The sequence below is a fragment of the Lepidochelys kempii genome, chromosome 19 (genome assembly GCF_965140265.1).
Source record: "Lepidochelys kempii isolate rLepKem1 chromosome 19, rLepKem1.hap2, whole genome shotgun sequence".
Lineage (NCBI taxonomy): Eukaryota > Metazoa > Chordata > Testudines > Cheloniidae > Lepidochelys > Lepidochelys kempii.
In genome coordinates, this window is record NC_133274.1 from 9628221 (window position 1) to 9645819 (window position 17599).

Below are 17599 nucleotides of genomic sequence, written 5' to 3' on the forward strand. Positions count from 1 at the left end.
CTCCTGAAAGGGGCCTGGGGCAACTGGAAAAGTTGAGAACCAAGTCTAGCTTATACTATTGCTAGCATTGGTGAAGAATTACAGGTCGGAATTTTGTCCGTATAGATGCAGCCCTGAAAGGTCGCCTCACCGTGCCCCTTATGTAACGTTGCTCTGAACACAACAGATACACACATGTACATCTTTTTAAGGATACACCTTGTAAAATGACACACTATTGCACACACAAATCTTTTATAAGCCTGTCCTCTTCTGCTCTCTAGGGCAAAACCTTTGTTGCATTCTAAGTGCCAGCAGTCTCTCTGGGCAAGAAAAAGTTTGAAAGCTTCTGTTAAATGTGTAAAATTTTTACTAAGTTACAGGAAGAAAAGTGGCCTTCATTTTTATCAGTGCAGCAAGCTGACGGCTCACAAGAGAGCCTATCCTGAGGAAACTGAAGAGAATTGGAAAATTCAGTTGTCAGTGGGTGGCTGTCTTCCAGAGGAGTCAGGATGTCTCACTTTGGGTACGTCTGCCCTGCCGTCTGACATGCGATTGCAGCTCAGGTATACCTACTCACGCCAGTTTCACCCACGCTACCATGGCTAAAAACAGGCAGCCTAGGCTATCAACATGAGCGTGTGCCCAGGGTCCCGGAGATGCTTGTACAGCCCTTGTAATTGTGTCTACACAGCTATTTGTTAGCTATGCGACTGTGAGCATGTCAACGTGCTGCAATCACGCCTCCGATTGCCGTGTAGACATACCCTTTGTGGCGAGGGACTGTTGTACTCCTGGAGGTGCTGGAATGACTGGCATCCTGATTGCTTCTGGTCATTAAAGATCTCGTCTCGCTTTTTGTGGGAGTTTGGCTGTAGGCCTGGCTGTCCAGGTAGACTTCCATCTCTGGAAAACACATTCTCCCTCCCCTCCCTGCAGTCTCGACTGAACGCAGCAGTCTTCAGTTCTTCTCCCACATGTTTCTAGTGTGTAGCCTTTCAAATTATTTCTTGCCTGATCATCTGGGGTAAATTAGAACTGCATGAAGTCCTTAGTGATCTTCCTGGACTGTTCCATTCTTCTGCCTTCCTGGTTTATAAGATGCTTTGTTATAGGTTGTAGGTAGGTAGATATGAAAGTCCTTTGCATGTATTGTTGTCAGCATTGCCAACCCCAAGTGTTTCATATGTTAGGCCCACCAAAAATAATAAGTTTACAAAATAACAAATGTTCGGTTCTTCTGATTTACTCCTTGGCTCTTCAGCCTTTAGAATCCCCATTTTCCAGCATTTTTCCTGCCAACATGAGGGCTGGAGATCTTGTTTAACCCTCCCCCCATCTCCCTGAGATTGTCACATGATCACCTGACTCCAGGAGCTGGGGCTTTAAGGAAAACCCTCAGATAGCATGAGCCCCGTGATAAAACTGCAGGAGTGGCCGACACTACTCACCAGTGCGTATTAGGGGATACTTTGGGATGGACTTTTAAGGTAGCTTGTTGCCTCAAAGGTGGCCTCTTGTGCAGGTTTCACAATAACTTATGGTGCTGCATCGCCTTTCACCCCCAAAGTGCTTGACAAACTATATAAAGGGATCCCTTCACTCACTTGTGAAAGCAGCCCCCTCTGGATGAAGGAAGGTAGCTGTTCTACACTGCAAAGCAATAGTACCTACCTACCCTACCGGCTAGGAGAGGAAATAAAGAGGAACTTGGGATCGGATTGAAACTGCAAGCGGAATTTGAGATCAGCAAAATTTTCCAATTCAGCTGAAAGTGAGAGGGATTTAGGTACTTCTGAAAATTGTTTTCCAATGTGTTTACAGTGGGCTGGATCCTTACATTGATTTACCCAGGCAGTCTGTGCGCAGTAAGCCTGAACCGCTGATGCTCAGGGCTGGAATAAAAAGGGCTTCTAGTTCTTTGTTGCTCAGCTGAGCTGAGAATAGACGCAGCACTTAGGGATTTAATTTAGTAGGGCAGCAAAAGCAGACACACTCCTGAGGCTCCAGTCCTGGGAGCTGCCCTTTTCCAGTCTGCTAAGGGAAGCTGGAGCTGGCTGGGTTATTGCTGGCAGATGAGGCCTCAGAAACCTTTGTTGTTGTACCTGGAGAGGAATGTTGGCTTATCCCGCAGCACCCAAGACTGCCGTTAGATCGTGACTTGGGGCTCTAAGGCATGATCCGATTCAGCGTGCTTCGTGCGTCTATGCTGCTGGCTGGTGTGGTGGGAGTCTCTTGAGAGCAGCTGGGAACTGTTCCTGGGTGCGCTTTTGTGTCTCTGCCTGCCAGGAAGGTGCAGGCTGTAGTCAAAGGTTTGGTAAAAGGGCCAGGCATTAGCAGGAACAATCCCCATCTGCTCGGCTGCTATTACTCACCTCTGTCTTTACCAGAATAGCTGGTTGAATTCCAGCGCTGTAAACAAACTGAGCATAGTAAGCCATGATTCATGCTGGTGGGGGGCTGCAGAGCTAACAATAAGAGAGGATGTTTTTAACACTGTTTGTTCTTTTCCAGCTTGGCATTTCCAGCGTGGGACCCTCCTGTCCCAGAAAGTTTGCTGAGGGATTCTTCATTTCCCACTCTGGGTGATCCTCTCTCCCCCATTATCACTCCATGCAACTGTTGACCAACAGCCGCAAAGCATGGGAAGGACCAAGCATGTGGGCCTGGCACTCAGGTGCGAAGTAGCTCGCTGGGGTTTTCACACCTCGTCCCATCTGATCTGTGCACAGAAAGCTGGGATCAGCAGTGTCTGATGTTGCCCTGTTCTCCAACCGGGCCTGCCCAGCTTTCTGCAGTGATGGGAGCACTTTGCTCTTCGCAAGTGCCTTCCACCCGCTCAGGATGCCAAAGCACTTGACACACACCAGCTGAAATCACTGCAGCCGGGGGTGGAGGTTAAGTTAGTAGCCTTTTTAAATTTTTTTTTCCCGAGGTGCTGGGCGCCGTTGGCTCCTACTGCTGTCAATGGGAGCATGGGGGCTCCGCACCTTTGAAAATCAGCCCACACATGGCTTACCCACGCCATGCACAGTGACTCTGTAGCAGAGATGTAGGAATAGGACTTAAGACTCCTGGCTCCCAGGCTTATGTCTCCGTCACTCGTACAGAGACCCACCCAAGTCAGGGGCTAGGATTCTCTCTGTAAGTACATGGACAGTTAAGTCTAGCAGTTAGAGCAGGGCCCTGAAAATCAGACCACTGGAGTCTGATTTCTGCCACTGACTTCCAGACTGACCTTGGCCAGGGCCGTTGCTCTGGGTGGTAGCTCCCTCAGGAGCTGCAGCGGATTCAGTGACTGCAGGTTGGGGACGTGCTCTGAGATCCTTTGCTGGAAGGCACTGAAGAAGGGCAGAAAGTTGCTCTCCAGCTCAGCACTTTGTCTCCTGTTGCTACATGAGCAGCAGTAAAAAAGCCCTTAAGAAGGAACATACCTATGGTATTTTCACAGTCCATAAAGGCCCCCACCATCCCCCAGGGGGTGGCATCGTTAGCAGGAAAAGCAAGCTCGAAGCTCAGCCATTGCTAGTCACTTTGTGCCTGCCGATGGCACTCAGATCGCTTTCCTTCCCTGCGAGCGGAGTGCATGCAGCTGCCTCTGTCACTTTCCCCGCCGGAAGCAAAGGTCAGGCTGGAAATCATGTGTTTTCTTTACCCAGACCTCCCTCCCTGTTGCTTCTTTATTATTTCAGATGGGCTCGACGGAGACTTCCACCCCCGGGATGATGTGCTGGGGAAGCCGAAGTGAAACCTAGCCCCTTAGAGTTTTGCTAAGGCCCCAATTCAGCAAGGCTCCTGAGCATGTGGAATTCAGCAGGTGAGTGGTCCCATGGGCTTTAATGGGACTAATCGTGTCATTCAAGCTATGCACATGGATAAGTTCCAGGCTGAATTGGGGCCCGATACCGCAGAAGGACCCATGGATCCGTGTAGGGGGTTGCCTACTGACATGGGAGGTTGTCTTTGATCGTTCAGTGCTGAGAGCTTGAACCATCTCTAGCTCTTTAGGGCCTTGTGCATGCTGGGAACAAAATCACTGTTGCTACAATGGTGTCTGAGCAGGGTTCTAGCTCGTTTCCTTGAGCAGTGCCGGCTGGGCGTTTTTATCTGCCAGCTACGGCGCTGACCCGTGCTGTAGGGACTGATAGTGGAGTCGGCATAGCACGAGTCTCAGAAGACACCCCTGCCCTCAGTCGTCAGGGAACGCCGGCCGAACTCTGCTAGCAACACCAGCCTTGTCTGCCAGGAAGCTCCCACCAGTGCTAGGACCCTCCTGCTGGGGCCAGCGCTCCATCTGTGACTGTCAACTGAACCCGCTCTAGGGCTGGAGCAGGCTTAAAGCATGGCTTGGGCCCGTCCACCATGCAAGACCCAGCTGCGCTGGGACACTTCTTTGTTCTAACTAGGGCCCCTACCATGAAGCTGTCTGGTGTACATAGTCTTCCAGTTATAGAGGTCCTTTGGGCCGGGAAGAAGCCGAGACTTGTGTACGACAGGTGCCACAGATAACTAGGCAAAGTGTCCTGTGGGATCATCCCGAGCGTGAGGAGCGTTCAGAGGCAGCCTCGCTCCAGTCACAGCAAGGACAGTGTGAGCTGTCGCACTCGGGTCCGTGAGAGAGACGTGAAGTGAGCAAGAGGAAGGACGGCATTTCTGCTTTGATACAATGCATGCAATAAATGCACCAGGGAGAAGGCTGGACAGATACGGTGGGAAGAGAACAGGGAGACAGAAATAACTGAACAGGGGCCAGAACTGTCCTCATCCCTGCTAGCGATTTGCGCCATAGTGGCACCTAAAGGCCCCGGCCACATTGTGCTAGGTGCTGACATAGAACAAAGGGGCGAGTCCTGATCTCACGCTCTGCGTCTACACTAGAGCTATGCACCATGCCCGCATAGCCCCCTGGCGTAGGTGCAGCCTACACCAACCGGAGCGTTTGTCACTGTAGGGACACCACCTCCCAGAAGGGCATTAACTATGGGACGGGCAGCCCTCTTCTGTTCAGTGAGCTGCCCCGACACTGGGGTGGTGTTGGCATAACTACGTCAGCCAGGCGTGGCTTTTTCACAACCGGGACCGCGGTAGCTATGCTGACAGAACTTTCAAGTGTAGATCAGGCCTAAATATATGCAAAAGACAAGTGACTGCATCATCTCATTGTTATCTTGCAATGGTACTGGGTCGACCCCAGCTCCTGGCAGTGCCTCTGGCCAGGCAAGGGGGAGCTGGGCTGATCCTGGCATTACCTCCACCCAGACAGGGGGAACTGGGCTAATCCTTGTTCCTGGCATTGGCTCCCTCCGGCAGCGTGGGGCTGATGACGAGGCAGGAAGGAACTGACTCTGCTGGAGAAAGGTGATTGTTGATCATTGGACTCTGTTTTGCCTGTGATATAAACAAACCAGTCTGGGCTGTAGCCCCAGGTGGATTTCCCTTTCCACTTTCCTTCAAGTCCCCCTTCCTTTTGGCGCCATCGCTTCCGGCAATCGCGCTTCGCGGAAGCTGGGGGCTGCAGTCACTCCCCGCCTGCTGGAGCCGCCCTGGCCGCGTATCGACCTGCTGCAACAGCGTGCCCACTTTGTATGTGTTACATTGTCCTGGACTCAGCAGGCCACTGGTGTGAGCAGGAGCCATGCACTAAAAAGTGTGTAAGTGTAAAAACACTGTTGCAACTTCTGTTATAAACCAACCCCAGCTTCCGTTTTAAACTGACTGTAAATTGAGCATCAAAACCAGGGGAAGAGCCTGTAAGAACGGTGGTGCTGCAGGGGTAGGATGTAATATACTCATGCCCCCAATGCATTGTTTCAGGGTTCGGTCTCGCTGGCTTCAATGGGACCAGCGTTGCTGTGACAGGACCAAGCTGCAGCCCTGAAAAGGACGGGAGCCAAACGCATCCCCTGGGAGGGAGGGCGAGCTGGGGGCAGGGGTGATCTCTCTCTCCTTGGGCCCGGTGCCAAATCTCACTTTCCCATCTCTCGTGTCTATGCTCCTGTCCCTCAAAACGGGGGGCTGGAGCACGGAGAACTGAGCCAGGGTTTCAAGTCTGAATAAGCTGAGAGCAGAAGGAACAAGCTGCCCTCTGCCTGCTTCAGCTCTGCCTGCTGCTCCCGCTGGCTGCCCGGAGAAGTGTGCGGCGTGTTGTTTACAGAGCTGGTCAGTCTCCCTGCCTCGGTGCTGGGGAGGGCCCTTTCCCTGCAGAATGAACAGCCCTCAGGCAGGTCAAAGGGCAGATGTAAAAATAACCCCTGGCTTCACTCCACCTTCCTGCAATTTATAAACTCCCCAGGAAAGACAAAAGGCAGGAACCTTCCCCTGGCTGGCCGGCTCTTAACCCTTTTCGCTGCCAAGGAAATGCAGCAGCAGGCCTTGTGCTCTCCCTCTGCTGGTTCAGAGTCTCGTGTCTAGCACCGTTCTAGGGACAGCGGGACACGTGCCTGCTAAGGGACAGTGAGAGGGGAAGTAAGTAACAGAGGTTAGAGCTCAGGCTCAGGGCTTGTGGGGGTTAATGAGCCTAATTCCCCTCTGGTGCAGCTTCACTGCAATGTGTGTTGGGGATGGATCTGGGCCAGCGAGTAAATGCAGCAGATGCAGAGAAGTTCTGGGGAACTATTCTTGCGGTACCCGCCGGTCCAAGGTCCGCTCAGACACAGCCGCCTGTCAGCCCATCAGCACTCAGTTCATGTTTGCTCGCTCAGCGGGGGTCCCCGGGGACGGCGAGTTCCTGCTGCCGGGCTGCACCCCGGGCCTCTGAGTAATGAGGTGTAAAATGAGAAACAGCTGGGGCCCCCGTATCACTGTGTCTCATTCCAGACCTGGTGCTGGCAGGGAGAGGGCAAAGAGAGGAGTGGCTGTTTGCTGCAAGGCCTTGAGGGTTCTCTCCCAGCCCAGACGGAGACACCCACTCCATTGGTGCAACCTGTTCCCTCCACCCCCTCCTGCAACGCCCCAAGTGGCAGCTCAAGGTGTGGAAGCTCAGACAAACTGAGCAGGGGGAATGGTGTGAGGGTGGAGCTTGATCTAGACCAGGGGAGGAAAGCCGGTAGGGAGGAGAACGGGACGTAGACTCCAGGACTTAAGCCCAGTTCCTCGCTTCCTTTGTTGTGATGGGAATTAGGTGCTGAAAACACCTTGGTGAATTTGGGGGTTAATGACAGTGGGGCTTGTTCGGAATAGCCCGGGGAAGCGGGTGGGTAAAATCCGGGCCTGAGCAGTGATGGGCCCCCGGGCAGTATTTGCATGTTACCATTTGTGGCAGAGTTGCACGCACAGGCCGCAGCTCGGATTAGCAGTATCTGTGGTTTGTCATGTGTTGTGCTCGGCGCTGCACGTACACCTGGGGAGAGTCCTGCCCTGAATAGCGCGGTCGACCTGAGCAAGACAGGAAGGATCCTTGCCCCCGTTTTATAGATAGGAGAAACTGAGGCCCCGAGAGATGATGTGACTTGCCCAGGCTCACTCAGGCATCTGCGACAGTGCTCGGCACAGAACACAGCTCTTCTGTGTCCCGGTCCACGAGGCCGGCCTTTCTCTGCAGCCACTTAAAAGGCCAGAGGTTTCCTGTGAATGTCAGAGTCAGACCACCCGTGCCGCTCCAGGCAGCAGGCAGACAGGGCAACGTCAGGGCACCAATTGAAACCTGCCAGGGAGATCAACTGCAGCCACAAATGGATCCTCCCTGGCCATGTGTGCATGCAGCCCCCTCCAGTACCCTAGAGACAGAGATGGGGGCGGGGGGAGCAGCAGGGGCGTTGGAGAGTCTTCTCATCAGGAAAGAAGAGGGTGAGGCATGGATGGTAAAGCAGAGAGGAGGAAGGTAGGCAGAGTTAGCACCGGGGTGTCATTGCAGAAAAATCTGGGGGAGGGAGGGAAATCATGTTGTTATATGTGATTGTCTATTTCCTGGAAAGTCTGGGGGGTGGAGTGGAAGACCCAATGGAGCATATAGACCTATGAAAAGTCTGGGGGGGGTGGGGGGGAACAATTGCCCCATAGCAAATGACGCCTCTGGTTAGGAAGGGGCAGATTATATGTAAACAAGCATAAGGCAGATGTAGGGGAAAGGCCGGGGGCAATGTACAGTGGGTAAGAGACGGTGGAACAGTTTTAGATAGAGTGGGCACTGTGGTACGTGTTGCAGCTGTGCAGAAAAAGGGAATGTGGGCATGAACCTAGGAGAGGGAGGGAAGGTGTTACTGCACTAGGAGCAGGAGGGCAAGGGTTAATGCTGGGTGGGGTCAGGAAAGAAGGGGTTAATTCTGGGTGTGAGTGGGAAAGAGTTAATGCACTGGGTATGAGCTGGAGGGAAGGGGTTAATGCTGGGTGTGAGAAGGAGGGCAGGGGTTAATACACAGTGAGCTGGAGGGAAGGGGTTAATGCTGGGTGTGAGAAGGAGGGCAGGGGTTAATACACAGTGAGCTGGAGAGAAGGGGTTAATGCAAGCTGAGGGCAGGTTGGCAGGGGTTAATGTGGGCGGGAAGGGGATAATGCAGGTGGGCGGGAAGGGGTTAATGTAGGCTGGGGGGCGGGCAGGGGTTAATGCAGTGGGTCTGAGCTGGAGAGAAGGGGTTAATGTAGGCTGGCGGCAAGCGGGAAGGGGTTAATGCAGGCTGGGGGCAGGCAGGGGTTAATGCAGGCTTGGGGTGGGCGAGCAGGGGTTAAGGAGGGCAGGCAGGGGTTAATGCAGGCTGGCGGCGGGTGGGTGGGAAGGGGTTAATGCACTGGGTCTGAGCTGGAGAGACGGGGTTAATGCAGGCGGGGGGCAGGCGGGCAGGGGTTAATGCACAGGGAGGGGATGGCTTTCCCCTGACCCTGTATATCCCGCAGCCGCTGCAGGCCCTGGCTGAGCTCAGTTCCCTGGGAGCTCTTGGCAGGGCAGGACCAGCTGGCGCTTGACTGGAGATGCCTTAGCCGGGCTTGGTGAGTTCACCCTCTGTGTTGAGGTACCACTTGCCTGGAGCCCCCCACCCTGCCCTGCCTTAGAGCCACGCTGCTCGGCTCAGCAGAATTTCTGCTGCAAGGCTGGGGTGGTCCCAGGGGGGAGCAAGCAGGGCAATTTCTTAAAGCCCCGTGCCACGGGAGGGGGCCGTGAAGCTAAGTTGCTCAGGCTTCGGCTTTAGCCCCTCATGGCGGGGCTCAGGCTTCGGCTTTCTGCCCTGGGCGCCAGTCAGTCTAACACCGGCCCTGGGAGGTAGGAATGGGGGGATGCGTGACAATGCCAGGCTCTGTGGGCAGGGCGCAGTGTCTTGTCCCTTGGGGCAGGCCATGCCCTGCTGTGGGCTCCTCTGGAGCCCTGTTGGCTCTGTGCAGCCCTGGCGAGCGGGTGCTACCTTCGGGCGTCCGGCTCAGGGCCCGCGGGAGGCTGGAGACCTGGGCTGGTTGCTTTTGGGAACTGAGGTCTGGCTGCCCTGTGTTTAAGAGCTGTCTCTGCAGGGCACGGGCCAGGGAGGTGGGTGAGTGTCTGCCCTGGAACTGCTTATTTATAGCACTACATTTAGGAGGCGGAAGGTCAGCTCTTTGGGCTTTTTATAGCAGGGTTTTTGTTTGTTTTTTTTCTCCTTGCATCCTAGTGGCCCTGGGATAACACAGGATGGGATCTAAGCTCCCAAATGGAGAAAATTTGGTCTAGCTTCAGTGCTGTGTTAGGATCCACAGGGGAACGCCCCCAGGGGGAGCCTTCCTGCAGCCTTTGCAATCAACCTCTCCTTGGTGAGCAGTGCAGGGGGTGATCTTTCGAGATGCATGTTTTTCCCCGCCTGTGAACTCCAGGGCTGGAGCCAGGTGTCTGGCAACAATGAGCAACGAGGTATCTCATGTGTTGGCTGCTGCTGTCCCAACTCATGTGGCATGTGTGTCTTGGTACGGCACCTCGCCCATGGTGAGTCTTTTGTCTCGGGGCTGGATTTTCAATCAGGGCCAGGTTTTCAAGTGCTCAGCTCCTGTTTATGGCCAGTTTTTCAAGGGCATTCAGTCATGAACCAAGCTGAGCTCCGCTGAAAATCTGTCCTTTGGTGTCCTGGCCATATTCTAACTCGGGAACTCTCTCTCTGCCCTGGCATTTTCACCTGTGCAGCATTCTTCTTCCTTTCCTACACCAGCCATTGCTATAGCGTTGCGATGGGCTGCTCAAGACCTGCTGCATTCCACCCCATAGGTGGGTGCAGTGATCCTTACCTGGCTTTACATACAGGACTGTTATGTGGCTTAATTCATGGGCCTGAAATGCTTTCAGGTTCCCCACAAGGTGCTGTACCCAAGCAGAGTGGTGGTGTTGTGGTAGGAACAATCACATTTTGACTCGGAAGCTCCACGGCAGATCTAGCTGGAGTATACTGGGGAGAGCTGGCAGAAAACTTTCCTGGCAAAATATGGAGATGCGCTGAAATAAAACTTCCCTGTGAAAAAAACTGTTTGTTTGTCTTGTGATAGCATGTGAGAGGCTCAGTCAGTGCACCAGGACCCATTGTGCTAGGTGCTGTACAAACCTAGGACAAAGAGACAGTCCCTGCCCCCAAAAGCTGGTCTGTAAGACCAGAGACGACAGATGGATGCAGGCAGACAGGGAGGCACAAGGGAACCAAAAATGTTGATTTTTTTATTACGTTTTTTTAATTGGGAAAACGCAAAAGGAAATGGTTTGAACGAGTGTTTCACTTTGATGGAACACATTTCCTCTCCCAATTTCTCAGCTTACCAACATTTTGCTTCATGAAAATTCTCACCGTTTTGACTTTTCCTCCTCCTTTGGGATGAAAGCAAATGTGGAAAGAGGGATTTCCTGCAGGCTGGAAATTCCATTTCCCCAGTGGCTCTAATAACAGCTTGGGAGCTGGCCTGTTTGCTCCCCCGCTGACTTGATCTCTGCCCTGAGAGCTGGAGTTGAAATTCCTGCACTCAGGACTGATCAAGGCAGTGAACCTTTCCATCAGAAATGCCCCTTGGGAAGGCAGCAGGGAATCTGTGCCTTTATATCATGCAACCCCTCTTTGCATGACCGAACTGGGTAAGCCAAACCCTGGGCAGCCTCTCCCTGGGTGGCATGAAGTCTCCGTGTGAAAGTCTTCCTGATCTCCAACGTGTGGGATCTTTACCATGACTGTGCAGGTCAGAGGTGTGTGGTGGGATTAAAGGGCAGGAAAGGCAGAAGGAAGTGGGGCTCAGCTGGTGGAGGGTTTGGGTGCTGATCCCTTCCTTCCTAACACCACAGTATCAAACTCCAGCTGTTGCCTCTTTCTCAGTCCCAACTCTTGCTTCTCATCTCAGAAGTCTCGGTTGGTTCAGCTCCAGGGCGATCTGGCTCTGCCATAGACTTCCTGTGGGATCTCGGGCAACTTGCTTAACTGCTTCATGCCTCAGTTTCCCCACTTGTAAAATAGGAATGAGATGGACATGCCTCCAGCGGATGTTGAAAAGCTTATTTTTGTTCTTGTTTGTCATGTGCTTGGAGATCCTCAGCTGAGAAGAGCTAAGTGTTCATGAGACAAGTTAGCTGGGGGGGTGTCTTGAGTGTTCCCTGGCAGGCTGGAGGGGAATTGTGGGGGGAGGGAACGCAGCTCAGAGTGTGGATGGGCTTTTCTCCAGCAATGGGCAGAGAATGGTGACTGCCTGGGGCAAGCAGGCTGGTTAACCATTAGCTTCCGATCAGTCACTTCAGCGCCATTTGTGTCTCTTCTGTTAAAGGAAACCATCTGCTTGGGCCATTTACAGCTTCTGCATCTGACTCCAGGCCCCCTGCACTAGCTGCTGTCAACTTCAGCACCAGATTTACTGCCCTGGTCCCACCCTGGCCCCTCTTTAGCCAGCCCCTTAGGCTCAGACCTTGCTTTGTCCTAGTCCTTCCCTGGATGGATGGTCAGTCGGGAGGTGAATAAGAGCCATTATGCCCAGTGGGCTAATAATGGCTCTCTGGTGGTCACGATGCCAGCAGTGACCTCTGGCTGCTCATTTAGGGCCTCCTATGAATTAGGAATTAGTCATGGGGCAAAGCCAGGGGGGATTTTGCCCTTTCTAAGCCTTGTTTGTTGGAGGCTTGTTCGCTGTGAATGAGAGGTGGTTGGGATCTGAGCCTGCAAAGTTTAATGGTTCGGGGATTGGCCCACCTATTCCAGGAGGAGGCTCTTTGGTTGCTGAGGATAAAGGGTCCCAGAACCAGACAGGTGCTTGTTTATATGACAGTAGCACACGGAGGCTTTGCACGCATACCTAGTCAGAGCCAATCCCTGCCCCAAAGAGCTGACCATCTAAATAGATGAGCCAGATGGGGAAACTGAGTCACAGAGACAAAGGAGGAAGTGACATGCCCAAAGTTGCCCAGCAGGTGAGAGCTGGGAGTAGAACCCATGTCTCCTGACTCCTAGTCCAGTGCTCTAGCCGCTGGGCCATGCTGCCTGCTGGGGGACTCTAGCCCTCGACAACCACTATGGAGTCAGTGTGTCAGCTGGCTGAAACTTGGACGGATTAAAAAAAGCCTTTTTCTTGTTTTCCTTTCTGAAAAGGGAAACCCAGAAGGGAGCCCGTCCCAACCCGGGGCTGCTCAGACGCTGTGATTATTCTGAGCCACGCGGAAGGCGAGTGGAGCCAGAAACGCCCTTGTGGCTTTTCCACCTCCTGCCGTCTGGTTCCTCCCCTCCCAGCTGCTCCAACCTGGCTCCTCCTTTGCTCCCTGAAGGTAGCCCTGGCCGGTGCTGGGGGCTGCCGGGAAGCGTGGCACTTGATGGCCGGATTGTCTTTGTTCTGCTACTGTTGGGCACATAAAGATAAGGCTGCGGGCTCCGGTATTTTTTCCTGTTTAAGTTGCTCTTGGAAGCTCTGCAATAACCCAGGCTGTTCAGTGCTTTCCTCTTCCTGCGGTGATTATTCCCACCTAGGAGCCTGCTGCTGTCTAGAAAAAGGCCCCGTCTTCTGTCCCCTCCCAGGCTCTCTGCTAGCCAGTCCGGCTGTTGTGCCAATGGGCCGTGTGCCCTCCTTGGCTCCTCCTCGGCGTGAAGCACGGTGGCATCCCAGCAGAGCTCAGCCTGCGATTTCTCCTTTTCCAGCATCCTGGCAGCTGTGATGCTTGAGAGGAGCTGGGGCTGCCCCGGCGGGGAGAGGGGGAAGTCGCACCCATTGGAAAAATCACCGGGCCCCTCAACAGCCCGACCCAGACCGCTCTGAACCGCACGCCGCGTCTAGAGGTGGCATCAAAACCCTCCCTGAAACTGCAGCCCCGGCCGGCTGCCCTATCCCACCAAAGTGCCCCCCTCCGTCTCGTCAGTGTCTCGTTTGCTAAGCGGCCCTCTGCGGTAGTTTGGTTTCCTCCTGGCACCTTGAACTCAGCCACGGGTGTGGGTGGTTCACAGGGGCATCTAGCCCGGCCCCTTTACTGGACAAGAAAATCAAGCTCCTTCCCCGCTCTCCTCAGCTCCGGGTTGCCCCTTCGCCAATGCATTCTCCTCCTTCTTCCTCTCCTTCATTCCCCTACCCCCATCGTCTTGGGCTCTGGACTCTCTGGGTGCCCATCTCTGCCATGGTGAGGGGGGGAGGCTCCAACCAGAAGCCCTTGTCTACCCCCAACATGGGGGGTGGGGGGCAAGTTCCAATTTGTGGGGGAGGTGGGGCCCGAACAGACTCCTCCCCCTGGGGCTCTTGTCCTCCTCTTGCTCCTGAATCCTTGATCGATCTCCCACAGAGCAGGCAGCAGCTCTGGGCTGCCCCGTCCCCTGCTGCCATATCCAGGCTCTGTCTGGCTGCGGGGCCTCGTCCGAAGGGTCTTGCTTTGCTCCATCTCTGGCTGATGCAGCTGAGTTGGACGCGCCGCTGCCCGCTGGGGAGAAGACTGTGCTGGGTACAGGCTCTGCCTGACTGCATCCTCCACAGCCCTGGAAAGCGGCTGGGCAGCAGGCAGAGTGGAGCTGGGGGGCTGCAGCCTGGGTGCCATATTATACTGGTGGGGAGCGGGGCACCTCTCTCTGCCCACACTGTGGTGTTGCACCGGGAGGAGGAGATGGCGTATATGTGGGTGTGAATGACCTAGCGGGAGGGTGGCTTCCCCTTGAGATGATGGTTCCTGCTCAAAATGGTCCTTCTCCTGGGGGAAGCTTGGGCGCTACATTGTGCGGGGAATGGGGACGCGGATAAACTGGAGACTTCAGAACTTCTCCTGTGGTGGGACCAGGTCCTTCCCCATCTTGGGGATGGATGGAAGCTGCCCGTTACCCATGCAGGGCCCTTCGCCGGTGGTGGCGGTGACAACTTTCCTATTACTAACCACTTCCCTCCTCTCCTTCCAGGGGCTGAGTGCACCTTCACCATGGCCACCGAGGACTGGCCCCTGCGCTGGGGCAAGGGGCAGAGAGCTGGTTTCCGGGGCTCCCTGTGAACAAGGAAGCTGGTGCCAGAGAGCCCCTCTTGCAGTCCTGTCTGGTTACAGGCTCCAGCTTCGGGGTGAAGAGCCACGTCTGTGTCCTGTGGCCCACGTGAGGGGCTGGCCTTAGAACAGTGTGGATTTGGGGTTCAGGGCTTTTGCGCTATGGTTCCCCTGAGGGGCCCCCCATTGCAGGTTGCCAGGCCCTGTCCCTGAGAGCTGAGGTGCCAGAGCCCGAGACCATGAGGCCTGTGTCTCCTGCAAGCAGCGCCTCCCCCCTGGGGCTGCTGAACCGGGGCCCGGAGTATCTCCGCAGGCAGATGGAGGTGGGGAGCGGGGGCCGCACCCCGAGTGCCGTGGAAAGGCTGGAAGCTGACAAAGCCAAGTATGTCAAAACCCAGCAAGTGATCAACAGCCGGCAGGAGCCGGTGCTGCGTAGCTGCCCCCCGCGGCCTTCCCCTCGCAGCAGGAGGCGCCTGACTCTCCACCAGTGTCACGAGATCTGTCAGAGCTCAGAGCTGGGCCGAGAGAGCCCCAAGCAGAACGGCCCCAGGAAGCTGCTGCCTTCCCCCCAGTCCCCCGTGGCGCGCAGGGGCAGCAGCAAACGCCTGCTGAGGCCCGACTCGCTCATCATTTACCGGCAGAAACGGGACTGCACGGCCGTCAACAAGGAGAATGCCAAGGGCTCCGGCCTGGTCAGGCGGCTCTTCCAGGGGCCTCTGAGAGACAAACTGCCCGGCTCCCCCTCCTCCAGGGGCCTGGACGACAGGCAGCAGGGGCCGGAGAGAGACGAGACCCCCATGGTGTGGGTGCCAGTGGAGAAGGAGGCAGCTAGAACGCAGAGCCCAGGGGGCGGCATCTTCAGCCCGAACGCGAGCCCCATGGTGCAGCCTCCACACGGCACCCAGACGCACCTGCCCAGCCCCCAGTCGGGGCCAGGCCCGAAGGAGGCCAAGAGGGAGCTGGGCCGAGGCTGCTCCCTGCCCCTCTCCGAGAAGGAGAGGTTTTTCAACTACTGCGGCTTGGACCGGGACCTGGTGGAGGTGCTGGGCAGGGAGAGGTTCGGTCCTGCTGGCTGGGACGCGGCCTCCTCCTTGCTCCTGGGGAGCGCGGGCTCGGCCGGCTCGGAGCTCAGTGGGCCGGCCCATTCCAGCGGCTGCGAAGCGGGGCCCGAGGCGGAGGAGCTGGGCGCACGGCTCTGTTCGACCGTCTCCATTATCGAGCGCAACGCCCGGGTGATCAAGTGGCTCTACGGCTGCCAGCGAGCCTGGACCACGGCCAGGGAGTCCACGGTCTGAGGGAAGGGCCCTGGCCGGCCTAGAGAGACCCCGTCCCATCTCAAAGGCTGGGGGCAGGCGATCTCCACTCCAGTTCGGGGCCCAAGCCTGCCAGTCCGGCCTCCAGCGAAGGCCAGGGCAACCGCCCCCCGCTTGCTCTCAGCGTGGGCAGGAGGCGGCCTGGGGCATGAACCAGGCAGATCGTTTGGCCCCTGGGTGAAACAGACGCTTGGGGGGGGAGATGCCCTGAGCTGGCTCCTCCCTCCTGGTCTGCTCTTGCCTTGTATGTGCAAGTACCCACAAGCACCCTGTCTGCACTGGGGCTGCCAACTGGGGGACTGTAATGTAAATGTGGGGGACCCCAGATGCTTCCAGCACTGCATGGCCTAATCCTGCTGAGCGGGGAAGGGGGTGCGGGTGACATTCACCTCTGAGGGCCAGTGTGTTCAACAGAGACTTTCCTCTTTTGAATGATATTTTAAAAGGTGCCCGGGGGAGGCATTGTGCTGGGAGAGGGGGCTTGGAGCAGCTCCCCCTGGGCTGCCCCCCTGCTTCTGCTCCCTCTCGGTTGAGTCTCACCCCCCTCGAGCGTTTGTAGCAATGGGACTGGAAGGGGGAGACAAACTGGCCCTTTAAGCCTTTCTCTGCTGCTACGCTCTCGGCCTGGCCCCTTCACTGATGCAGCCGGCCCTGCAGTAGATGAGGTCGTAAGGGCAGAAATGGACCCTCTGGCTGCGTGGTCTCCTCCCTCTCTGAGGGATCTGGGAATGGCCGGAGGCACTGGCATGATGCTAGCAGGTTGGGGTGTGTTTAGGTGTGTGGCTGCACCATGAGAACAGGATCCAGCTGTAACTAACAGCAGTGTGGGCAGCCGTGAGACCTGGCTGTGCCAGTCCTGGGAGCCCCCGCCCCCAACGCTGCAAAACACCCCACCCACCCATGAGAAAATTTCATTTTGGCTGGATCTGAAAAGTTGAATAAAGCCGGCTGTGTTTTAAATCCTGCCATGTGTGATCTCTGCTCGCCTGCGAGGGGCAAAGCCGGTGAGGATACGTCAGAGCTGTGTCCTGTCTGTGTTTCCCTGCCCCTCTGCCCCCCCTCCCCGCACTCCATGTGGGAGCAGAGCAGCAGAGTGAACTGAGGAGGACTCTGAGCCATTGCCTCTCCTCTTCCCGCTAGAGCCGAGCAGAGGGGTAGACAGAGGGGAGGCGACTGGATGGCAGTGGGGCGTGCTGGGATCATGGCCATGCTCAGGTGGGGTACCAGGGCATCACCAGTTCTCCCACCCCTCTCCCAGCGGCAGAGTTCAACATCATTCTGGAGAATCTGCTTCTCTGTGGCTGGTGGGCCAGTTTCCTCCTGGGGGCTGCGGGAAGATGCCAGCAGGGTCTGCCCTCCTGAGGCCCCTTCCCTCCCTCAATATCAGCTTTGCCTTCAGCAACTTCTGCTGGCCACCATCCCTAGCCTTGCTTCCCCGTCCCAGCCCCCGCAGGGCGGAGTTGAGCTCCCAGGAGCAGAATGATCCTTCCCAGCCTGTGCAGATTCCAGCCTGACGGGAACCTGCCTGAGTGTGCTCTGAGGGATGATTTACTCCTCCTTTCAGGAGCCCCGATTACCCCCGTGACCTGTGCCCTCCTCCTCCAGGTGCTCCAGAAGCTCTGCGGTGATTAATGGCTCCCTTTAATCTGCAGGGGAAGAGTCGTCAGGTTATCTCAGGGGAGTGCTGAACCAACCGACTCCTTTTGTGGCCTCTGCTCCCCACCTGGGCAGTGGCAGCTGCCTCTTGGGGTCACACCTTCTGCTTGACTTAAAACACAAACGGGGCTTCATGCCTCTAGGACTTTCCCAGCCAGCACCACCACTGGCTCTAGCGGAAAGGCCTGTAACCGGCCGGGAGGAATGGCCAATGGGAGAGTGGTTCTCTCTGGTGGGCCATGGAAGGGGAGCTCCTTGGGTGTGGGAAGTTGAGGCAAGAGGGCTCTTTAACCGAGCAGTCCTC

The 17599-nt window shown here is 55.9% G+C and overlaps 1 protein-coding gene across 2 annotated transcripts; it reads left to right on the forward strand.

Annotated features, from left to right (window-relative positions):
• The first annotated feature begins 445 nt into the window (after positions 1-445).
• Positions 446-16599, forward strand: FAM110D (family with sequence similarity 110 member D). Of its 2 annotated transcripts, XM_073317569.1 has the most exons (4): positions 446-505; positions 2494-2656; positions 3672-3796; positions 14250-16599. In XM_073317569.1, exon 4 carries the CDS (start codon positions 14566-14568, stop codon positions 15619-15621), a length of 1056 nt encoding a protein of 351 aa, XP_073173670.1. In that variant the 5' UTR covers positions 446-505; positions 2494-2656; positions 3672-3796; positions 14250-14565; the 3' UTR covers positions 15622-16599. The 2 variants fall into 2 exon arrangements, with proteins under 2 accessions (XP_073173670.1, XP_073173668.1); XM_073317567.1 differs by lacking the exons at positions 446-505; positions 2494-2656; positions 3672-3796 and adding an exon at positions 8819-8901.
• The last annotated feature ends 1000 nt before the right edge of the window (positions 16600-17599 follow it).